This window comes from Pelobates fuscus, chromosome 2, assembly GCF_036172605.1.
Source record: "Pelobates fuscus isolate aPelFus1 chromosome 2, aPelFus1.pri, whole genome shotgun sequence".
Lineage (NCBI taxonomy): Eukaryota > Metazoa > Chordata > Amphibia > Anura > Pelobatidae > Pelobates > Pelobates fuscus.
This window is the reverse complement of record NC_086318.1, coordinates 256,421,766-256,433,866: the sequence shown is the minus strand read 5'-3', so window position 1 is coordinate 256,433,866 and position 12,101 is coordinate 256,421,766. Positions and strand designations below refer to the sequence as shown.

The following is a 12,101-nucleotide window of genomic DNA, read 5'->3' as shown; positions in this document are numbered from 1 at the left end:
ACCTCTAGAGCAACGGCCAAGACCTCAAACACCGAAACCACAGCGACGCCGCAGAGGTGAATCACCGAGGTGGCCCACTGCACGCAGACACCTGGACCCTGCAGAACCAGAAGAATAATGGCAGAGGGGCACACCCGCCCCGACAAGGAGGACCCCTCCACCCCCCTCACGATAAAGACTGTTGCGGGCCCCATAAGATTGCAGACTCTACCGGTACCAGATGCAAGACGCGACCCCCAGTACCCAGATAAGTACTACGCTATTCACCACGCACAAACAGAACCTGGGAATAAATGGTGGGGAATAACGCAACTAATATGGGACTAACGGGATAACACTACATTTAGGGTGGAGGGGATACAGGGGTGGAGATGGGACGCTGATCCTGGTCATTGATCAAACCCGAACAAACGGACAAGCAAACTGGGGGGCGCAAAGGTGAAAATGTTTTAATGTTATAAGGTTTCCATTTGTTACACATTAGACTTAGTAAATTGTATAAGGCTTACCTATCGATTGCAGTGGAAACCACGCCCTGACAGGGCAAGCAAACAGGAGGCTAGGCCCACTCCTCTGATAGCCTGACCACAATTCAGACCCTGACGCTAGACACCTGCCCCATGTGACAACCTACCTAAACACGAAAGGCCTGTATAATTTAGCTATAGAGATACCCATACCGTTTGAGAAAGAGACGGGGATGGGGTGAGTCACCACGTGTACAGGTCAATGGGGAGGCCTCGATTAGACATGGGTGAGACGGAGGTGGATGGGGGGAGAAACTGGTAGCTACAAAACCCAGCGATAGACAAAAGGAGATGCCATATGAAGGGGGGGCCGCAGCGAACGCGGAACTGGCGGTGACAGGGAGCTAGAAAAAGTACTTATAATAGCCACCGTAGGACGCCTAAACGACAAATATCTTATGGATGACCTCTACCACCCCCCCTCCCTTCCCCGCTGCCTGACACCCCCCCCCCTTCACGAGAAGCACTGCCACTAACTGGTCAGGACGTAGCTCACAGGACCACCCAAACGTAGTAGATAACGGAGACGAGCCACCCCAGTCGCATGCCCACCACAAACGCCCACACGATTACAAAGACAAGACGCCACAAGACCACACCTGGGAAGACTGAGGGAAGCTCAGGGAGCACATGAGGTGAGAACTCTTACCACCCAAACCAAGACCAGACACATATAGCGACTTAGCGCAACAAATACAACCAATCGCTATTGGGACGGGAGACTCAGGACGGCTGACGTTACCAGACCACAATCTATAATTCAACCAACTTTACACGTATTAAGTGGAAGACGTGAACGGTTAGGGGGCCACGACCCCGACCCAACCCTGTGTATACATAGACTACTGGGGGGAACACTGCCCTGCCGCCCTAGTATACACTAAGTGGCGGTTTGGCTTTGCCAACCAACCCAGTTACACAGGTACTCCATTCACTGAGAACACCGACATAGGGAACGACCACGAAACGCCACTAGACAACAGTAAATAAACTCGCAAACAGCAAGGCTCCTTTAAAAAAACTACCAGGAGAAACCCTTAGCCAGCCAACACCATGTAGTAGCGGACACGAGGCTGAGTCACAGGGGCTCTGGGGCAACCACCCCCTCCCCCACCTATACCCACTAACTCACCACACTATCCGACCACCGTCCCGTCCCACCCCCTACTCACGACACCCGACCTTTGGCCCACCCGGCTATCCCCCGCAGAGACCCCCACCCCCCTGGACTAATAAACCCACCCTCCAATAAGAGCATACTGACCCCGATAGAGTACACGGAACTCAGAAGATAAGCCCATAGGAACCTATCCACACACGCACGGAAGATACCGGCCCACCCCTACAGGATGACATATTCAGCCGCACCCTTCCATGTCATTACACAAAATTGTCGGGGCTTGAACGCACCCCAAAAAAGAGCACACTTACTGCAGGACCTCAAACGTCGCCAAGTATCTATCGCCCTATTACAAGAAACGCACCTCAGGGACATAGATAACCACAGATTACGAAACAAGCACTACCATACCACCTTTCACAGTAATCACCCAACTGCTCGGAAAGCAGGTGTCTCGATCCTCTTCAACACCAACCTACAGTTCACACACTCCGAAACAATCGCAGACCCAGATGGCAGATTCCTTTCTGTGAAGGGAACGATAACCCAGAAAACATACACGTTCGCCTCGGTGTACGCCCCGAACAAGAACCAAGCCAAATTCCTCTGCAGAACACTCTTGAAACTAGCCGCCTTCATGGAGGGCATTCTGGTGCTCGGGGGAGATTTTAAAATAACCTTAGATCCTCTCGCTGACTCATCCACAGGACACAGCTCAATAGCACAGGCAGCGATCAGAAGGATTCGCAAGACACTCCAGGACATGAGATTGGTGGATACCTGGCGTACACTCCATCCAGATGACCGTGACTATACCTACTACTCGCCCCTCCATAGATGCTATTCGCGCATAGACTACATCTTCATACAACAAGAAGGCCTCACTTTCCTGAAAAAGGCTGCAATCAGGCCCACTCCGTGGGCAGACCATAGCGAATCCTCCATACATCTGGACTCCCCACTCTTCAGACCCACCCGAACGACGTGGAGGATAAATTAATCGCTCTTACTGGACGTACTGGTCCAGACGCAATTAGCAGACCATCTGAACCAATACTTTGCAGAAAATGCCACAGAAGATATGTCGAAAATAACACTTTGGGAGGCGCACAAAAGCGTCCTCAGGGGACACTTTATTCGGATCGCGTCACGCAAAAAGCGAGAGAACCAGCAAGCAATAGCGGACCTCACGGCCCAAATAATGAACCCTCCACAAACGCAGCCAGCTAGAGGCACAATACCGGGAACTCCTGACAGCGCGTAGACAACTCACGGAGCTCATTGACCGTAAACACCATAGAGCACTACAACGCTCTAAAGCCTTCTACTAGCTACATGCCAACAAAGGTGGCAAAATGCTGGCCCGCCTGATCCGAGGCCAACGAGCGAGAGCACAGGTACAGGCGCTACAGACTTCAAAGGGACACCTCACACAGTTCCTGGAGGAAATTGCTAACGAACTCCGCTCATATTATACGAAACTGTACAACATACACGCAAACCACACAGAAACACGCCAAAGCGAAGAGAACAGGCAGGTAGAACAATATCTACAAGAATTCCAACCCGACGCGCTCTCGAGCAAAGAAGCAGAATTCCTGGAAGCACCGATCTCAGAAGACGAAGTGCGGATGGCAATCAAGGCCGCAAAAAATGGCAAAGCGCCCGGACCAGACAGCTTCTTAATAGGCTATTACAAAAAATTTGGCAACATCCTGATCCCACGTCTAACCACCGCACTAAACCAACTCCAAGACGGAGGCAGATTCCACCCCGAAACAATGACAGCCACCATCACAGTCATACCAAAACCGGGCAAGAACCCAGAAAATTGCGGGAACTACCGTCCTATCTCACTCCCCAACGCGGATGTCAAACTATTCTCCAAGATCTTAGCAACCAGACTACAACCCTACATGCCCAGGTTAATACACCCGGATCAAACGGGCTTCATACCGGGAAGATAAGCTAGGGACTGCACTCTGAGAGCGTTTACTATCCAACACCTAGCTCAAAGAGAAAATAAGAATCTACTTATACTTTCAACGGACGCCGAAAAAGCGTTTGACCGAGTGAGAAGGCAATTCATGATGGCGACGCTCAACAAAGTTGGACTAGGGAGAGGGATGCTTGCGTGGATAGACACACTATACTGCAACCCCAACGTGTGGATCCGAGTCAACGGAACACTCACGGATGGATTCCTAATTAGCAACGGCACCAGGCAAGGCTGCCCATTATCCCCACTCTTATTTGCCCTAACACTGGAACCGTTCCTAGACAAGATCAGGCGAACACCAGCCATACGAGGATTCCAATATAAGACCAGGAACATAAAGTTGCGGCTTATGCAGATGATATGCTCTTCTTTATAGATGACCCGAGACACACTTTACCGGCGCTGATGGACAAGTTTGAAAGCTACGGCCGAGTCTCGGGGCTTAAACTAAACCACACGAAATGCGAAACCATACAAATCTCGGCACCAACATCTGACTGGGACCACGTCAAAAGAACATACCCCTTTCATAGCTGCGAAGACCAGATGAGATACCTGGGAATCTGGATTTCAAGCAACCCAACGGAAACCTACACACGGAACTACGCTCTGCTCCTCAAACAAATACAGAAAGACCAGATAACCTGGAATTACGACTGCATCTCCTGGCATGGTCGCATAGCAGTAGTAAATTTGAACATCTTGCCGAGACTCCTCTACTACTTCAACACCATACCCTGGCACTTACCACCGGAATTCTTCACAACTCTGAGGACAGCGGTTAGCAGATATGTCCGGAAGGGGAACCGAGTGAGGCTTAGCCACGATAAAATATGCCTACCCAAAGCGTGGGGAGGCCTAGCACTGCCAGACTTCTGCAAATACTAATACGCATCTACCCTACAACGGATAAGGGACTGTCACGCGGCCCCTCAACACAAACGCTGGGTGACACTAGACAGAGAAAGCACAAACAAAACCCTGCACTCACAGGTATGGCATCACACCCAGAGGGAAACCCTGAACATCGACAAAACCTCGCCCATAGCACAAACGCTGAAAACATGGGCCACAATGAGCAAAGAAACATACATATCCCCCCAACCGAGCCCACTGATCCCACTAACGAATAATATTGACCTAGGCGGCGGCCTTTCGAGGAGCGCTTGCCGACAGCAGAGGGAGATGGCTATTTACCCCTGAAGGAGGCGCTAACCAACGCAGGGCTGAAGAACATACGTGAATGGACCGGAACCGACACCCCCACACTCATGCACAGGTTCCGCTACGCGCAGCTATGACATTTTTACTACAATCTGCCAAACAGACTGGCAGTGCACAGAGACATCACATGGTTCGAAAACCTGTGTGTGAATGAACCAGAAGCAGATGGGAGAGTATCCATATTATACCAACGGATTATAATAGGAGACCGGGTTCGGAACATAGCCTTCAAGAGGCGATGGGAGGACCTCACGGACAGAACATACACAGATGCTCAATGGGAGCAGATACTCATACTTCAGCACAAGAGCTCGATCAGTTCAAGATACCAAGAAGTCAACTTCAAACTGATCTCACACTGGTACCGCACACCCTCGCTACTACATAGAATATTCCCGGGGACACCAGACACCTGCTGGAGATGCGGAACCCAGTCAGGAACAGTGAGACACATATGGTGGGACTGTGCCATAATAAAACCATTCTGGGATGAGATCCAACAAGAACTGGTCAAGATCCTATGGGATATGCCAGACCTCAGCATAGAAGCCGCACTGATTCACTTCACAGAAAAACCACTCGCACACTACAAGAAATCTATCCCGAGACACCTGCTGAATGCAGCCAAGTCCCTGATTCCGACAATGTGGAAAAGCACCCAACCACCCACAATCACGCAATGGCTACAGAGAGTAGAAGAAATCCACGCAGCGGAAGCAAAATACGCTGATTTACTGGGAAGAAGCAACAGACATACGGAAATGTGGGGGTCCTGGTACATGTACCTAACACATACACCGACACAGGGAGAAAGGAGACAAGACACATAGGGAATCGAGACACGCACGACATCCCAAAACCCAAATAAGACACCCCCTTCCGGCCCTCCCACACCCCTACCTTGCCTCAGAGCCCCTGCGGATGAGACCAGTGCCCGGGGGATCTATCTAGGACCCCCTGAGATGCAGAATCACACTAGTAACAAATGAAATCTGTACTGCCAGGGGGCAGACTAAACAAGAACCAGGGTAAGAGGAACCACGCTGGAAGGAGATAACACACAGCACCTACCTCAGCGACACTACAACATTACAACATTAATGCATATAGATGATGGAGGAGACTGAGAGGGGAACTCATAGAACGAACTAACAGACGCACTGACCCTAGGGATCAAACCCTATACTGGAACACACAAAAGTACAAGGTCACCCTCCCGCAGCCCCAAACACATGCCAATCGGCATCTTGAGAAGGGGCCATAGAATTTACAGACGGGAAGAGGGTTACTAAAGGACACGACACGCTTACCGACCCCCCCCCACCCCTCCAATTATCCCCATTCTAGACCCAATATTGACGAATGACATTAAAGACTGAGAGACACTTACAACCTGTAAGAATGAGTGAACGATAGGACCTAAGATCACAAACAATATCATAACGCAGAGCGAGCGATTACAAACCGCCTGAACATAGCTAACTTGATGCACCTGACAGACTGTAATTAATTAATCTACAACATGCTTTGTGAATATCGTAATTTGAAACCTATTGTGCTCAGAGACCTGCGAGTCTCAACTACTATTACTTCTTTAGAGATCTGCGCATCTCAAAATCTCAAACGAGACTCTGAACGATTGAAACCTGCGTGTTTCGCACTGCTCATAGCCTAACTGCGAATTGTTTACCCTGCAACCATTTTAATAAAACAATATTTATAAAGGACCACTATAGGCACCCAGACCACTTCAGCTTAATGGAGTGGTCTGGGTGCCAGGTCTCTCTAGGATTAACCCTTTCTGCTGTAAACATAGCAGTTTCAGAGAAACTGCTATGTTTACTTTAGGGTTAATCCAGCCTCTAGTGGCTGTCTCATTGACCGCCGCTAGAGGCGCTTCCGCACTTCTCACTCATGCGCATTCACCTGATGGCTGGGAAAGGAGGAGGAGAGTTCCCCGCACCGAGGGAGCCCGGCGCTGGAAAAAAGGTAAAATGTAACCCCTTCCTCTCCATCTAGCCCGGCGGGAGGGGGACCCTGAGGGTGGGGGCACCTTCAGGGCACTATAGTGCCAGGAAAACGAGTATGTTTTCCTAGCACTATAGTGGGCCTTTAATCTATTTAATTTAGACCTTTAGGTCATTTTACTAGGCAACATAAATTGCTGTGCTGCTGCTGAATTCACTGATACTCTGAAAAAGTTAAAAGATCAATGATATTTGCTATTTTTTTTAGCATAGTGCCAATAAAGCACAATGGTAGGGATCCAACAGATGTAAGCCAGTCAATTATAGCTGGAAACACCAACAAATCCATTACTCACTGTAACAGCACCCCCAGGCATAAAAGGGGTTACATCAGAATCAGCATACTCCAAATACAAACATACGTCAAAATCATACAAATTGGTCCAGTGGTTTAAAAGATAGATCATAGTAATTTGTGACCAAATGAAGCAGGGCTTTTCTGCCCAAAACCAGTTCCACAGAGCCTTCTATCCTGGAGATAATTGGGAAGTAATTCAATTATCTCCAAGGACAGAGGCAAAACTCCACTGAACACATGGCAGCAAAAGACAATAAAATACATAAAAATATATAACTGCAGCCATTGCATAAAACAGGTACATTCAACATATCCCCAGATAGCTTAGATCTGAGCGCACATTATTACTGAATGACGCTCAGATCTCATACATACAGTTCAATTGCCATGGAGCCAAAGTCTTTCACATAGTCTTTCATTATACAAATGGGCTCCATGGCATAGCTATCTGGGGTATCACTATTCAAATAGGGCAAGTACCGAAGGACCCGGCTTTCATGTCTTTGCAGGGGAAAATCAAGCTTTTTAACATGGGGCCATAGTCCAGAGGCAACAGGTGGGCAACCAGACTTCTCCAATGCAATGTGGCGAGATTGGTCTCGTCACACTGACATGCTCTTGTAGTAAAATATCCCTTTATCTGCTACACTCACTACATCCACCTATTTCTCTATCCAAGGTTGCATATCAAGAGCAGGCGTCTGTCTACTAGTAAAAAGGTAAAAAGAAAGGTGAAGAAGTGAGGATTGTGATTAGCAAAAGAGATGAGAGCAGTGGGGCCTATAAGATGGATGGATAGACTGAGTTGAGGGATACAAGAGATATTGACATAGAGTATGTGCAGGCTTAAAATGGCTGTCTTCGTATTTTCTGTCTGTAGAAGTCTGCAATTAGATCCATCATACTCATTTGCACCAGGCCCAATAAGTGTTTAATCCAGCACTGACTAAGGTGTGTGAGATCTTGCATGTCATAGACAGACCCAACTAGCTCCATCACACTGAGAGAGTGAACTGGGTCTCTCCTTTTAAATGCAATACATATTTACAAAAACATTTGGTTCCTCAAGCTCCCTTAATGTTTTATTTTAAGTCTTAAAAATATGAAATGTATAGTTTGGCCCCCAGACTGTCATGATGTAAATGTGAGCAATACTTACAAGTGGATGGAAGAAGTTGAACTGCAGTGAATATTACATAAACAAGTGAAAGGTGATAAGAGGTAGCAAGTTTATTACAGTGAATATCACTTTGAGCAGTGTATTTTTTTAGATGTATAGGGCGTTATACGGAGCCTAGTGAGCGACAGGAAAGTTTTTTTTTAATACAGAGCGGTATCTCACAGTGAACATATCCATACAGTAAGTAGCACATGAGAGAGTGATTTTGTGTATTGTGTACCTCACAAATCTCCCATTTCCAGCAGGACCCTCCAGAATCCAGAATCTGCCCTTATAACGACTTGTCAGGTTAATACGACCAATTATGATTTATTGTTCACTTTCTGGGTATACTTATCCTTTTCCTATTGCCCCTTCCTTTTTGTCCTGATCCATACCTCCCACCATTGGAAGATAGGGTGTATTAAAAAGGCCATCTTTAATATTGTAAAATCAAAAGCAATCAAATATTTAATACAATTAGACAATATAGTAACAGTCACTTTCACAAATAATTTTTTAATAAAGACGTAGTTTTTGCTTGTCATTCAAAATTGAAAAATTCTGTGTCATGAATCCCTCTTCTCTGATTCTTGATTTGCAATTAACAATTAGGCATTTGAATCATCTTTGCCTTTTTAGCCTATACGAACCACACACTATGTATTTTCTTTTTTTCTAACAGTTTGGAGAATAGTGGAAATAATAATTACTGTCCCTATGACTGGGTTGCAATATACGATGGCATTCCTGAATATTCATCTCTGCTTGGACTAATTTGTGGTTCTGGAAATTATACTTTTTACTCATCCTCTAACATCATAGGTGTAGAGTTCATAAGTGATAATTCTGTTGAATTGAATGGATTCCAGGCACGATTCACATCAATTTACGGAAATTCATCAGGTAGAGTAACATGTTTTATAGTACATTATACGGCAATGTACACCTCCAGGTAGTTAATTTGTTATTAAATTACATTTTCTTTTAGATTACACTATAATGCACATTTTGTCTTTTCTATAGAGTAGTTGTATTAATAGTTTTCAGTTTAATAACCCTAATACATGTGTACACATAATGAAATAAAAAAGATCATGTGTACAGATGAAATAATGATCTTCATAATCTAAAATAAAAGTTTCAACAAAATATACTTTGATTTATTAGTTTGTATAAAACAAGCATAAGTAATTTTGAGAGTTAGAAATGCATAAGAATTTGACATAGTGCTCAGATAACCATTAGAGTTTTTAATATGTGAGTTACATCTGTATCTGCAGTAGAGGTTTGAACTCAACACTTGCAATGGGTGTTTTTTGTTTTTTTCTGACACACTTGACGAGTTTAGGACTGAGAAAGAACATGGCACAACATCCTATTAGTCATTATTCATTAATTTTTTGGACTTTTTTTCATAAGCAAAATACAAATTTATCACTCCAAATTTGATATCTTCTGTGGTGAATGGCTGAAGTCACAACCTCCATAGCATTCACATATATAAACACTTGGTTTAAAATGTATATAACAGTGTAAGTGCTAGGTTTTATTTAGCATTTTTTTAATTTTGCTCAGCATTTATTTGTATTTATTTTTTTATTTTATTTGTGGAAGATTATGATTGCTGTTTTGGCTGCTTTTAATGGAATACTATAATATGGTAGTAATAGTAATAATAATAATTATGATACTAATGATGATAATAATAAAAGAAACACAAAATATTCAAAAGTATTTTGATAGGTAAGTATTAAATATTCTATTGAAATGCATAATGCGCAATAGCATCTCTTACCTAATTCTGGACATAGTGCTGGTAAATATGAGAGTTGCCAACAGTGGATCTTGTAGAGGACGTATTTATTTTCCCCATGCTCATGATAAGAGCCCAGAAATGTTAACCTCCTGGAAATCAGTAGGATGCCAGAAATCTAATTCAGAGTAATATCCCCTGAGGTTTGCAGCAAGATATTGGGCTACATATATATATATTTGTTTTCGAGATGATCTCAATATATCTTGCTCAAGGTGATCACTAATGGCTTGTCATGTATGCCTGGCAAGCACAGTGAGTGGTTTTCACAATGCGTGCCTGGCCAGCATCAGTACTGATTGCCTATTAACGGACTATCTCATTCCACAGGCAGACAATAATAGCCAATAATAGCACTGGACAGCATACAATTGATGTGATTGGTTGTCACAGTGATTGTAGGCCAGTAATTGTGCTGCCACCACCACCATCTTAACAGACTAATAATGCATAGCCTTAATCCTGAGGCTTTCCACTTAATATTTACATGCTGCAATTGAGGAATGTACACTTTTAAATAGAGGTCTATTGATATTCTCTCAATGATGAGGCATTAGGAAATAGCATGATCTTGCTTCTCATGTATGCAAGCTTTTAAATGGACTGTGTAAGTAATGCCCCTGTACCCAATATGGCAGCCATTGGGACGGGGTTGAGGGAATATATTTATGGCTTTATTGCAGACAATAATGTTATGAGTAGAAATTAACATGGTTTAATGAAACACGGATTATATCAACTCAACTTATAAAATTATATGAAATAGTAAGTAGTAGTATCAGATTATTCCAGTGGATGTACATACTATTTCTTTCATTTGGTGGCCAGTGATAGGCTGAGAGTGTCAGTGGATGCTCTTGACCTATCACCAGCTGCCTGGCACAATCTTTCTCATACTGTGACAGACCTGAGGAAGAAGTCAGGGGGCACTGGTGTCAGGCACCAGAGTACCAACTTTGGGCTTAGACTATTGGAAAATGATTTAACCCCTGAAGGTTTAATAGAGCCCAGTCACTCCTGTCCAATGAGCTGGAGTTGATTTGGATTTGGAATGTCCTTTGAAAGAAAAGTGTGAGAAAGGAATACACCTAGCATGATAACCACTAAAACATGCTGTAACGGTTATGGCATCAGGAAAACCTTGGCACCACATCAACATAAGTAGTCAAACCATTTTGGGATTTGCCAGGGGCTGCTTCCCGCTAATTAGGATTAGGCTTATGAAGTAGAGTTGGGAAGTGGTGACCTGCAGATACCAGGTAAGAAGTCAAACTGTTCTAAAACAGTTTTGGTTACTTACGATGGAGAGATGTAGTGGTTATGGTGCTTGGAGTGTCCCTTTAAAACCTTTTATCAGAGGTTGTATTGCTTCCAGTATCACCAAGAAGTTTATTTTCTCGTCTGTTGTAGATCAGAACTCTAAAAAGGGTCGTGTAAAAGATTGAAGAAAACGTCATTTTTAATTATTTAAGTTAATAAAACTGAAATTATAGGCAAAAAATAAAATCAAGATTTAAAAATGGTATTTAAACAATAAGTTAAGTGTCTGAATATAACAGAACCCATCTCTTGTTGTCTTGTTTTTATATTTTCAGAAAATTACCCCATACGTCTTGTCGGCGGTGTGGATAACTGTTCTGGGCGAGTTGAGATATACTATCAGAATGAATGGGGAACAGTTTGTGATGATGGCTGGCACATCAGAAATGCAGAAGTAGTATGTAGGCAGTTAGATTGCGGCTCTCCTGTTTCAGCTTTAGGTAATGCTTATTTTGGACAAGGCCTTGGAAACATCATTATGGATGATGTAAATTGCAATGGAAACGAGCAGTTCCTTTCACAGTGCTCTCACAGAGGATGGTCAAGTCATAACTGTGCTCACTCGGAGGATGCAGGTGTCATTTGTTCAGGTATGTACGTATATAATGTGT

General features: G+C 44.4%; 1 protein-coding gene across 1 annotated transcript in view; it reads left to right on the top strand.

The window, feature by feature from the left end:
- LOC134586282 (deleted in malignant brain tumors 1 protein-like) overlaps positions 1–12,101 on the top strand; it is a 178,199-nt gene that overhangs the window by 65,907 nt on the left and 100,191 nt on the right. Inside the window, exons 7-8 of the mRNA XM_063441769.1 lie at positions 9,040–9,260; positions 11,766–12,080. Coding sequence (XP_063297839.1) covers positions 9,040–9,260; positions 11,766–12,080 — 536 coding nt within the window. The remainder of the gene's footprint in view (positions 1–9,039; positions 9,261–11,765; positions 12,081–12,101) is intronic.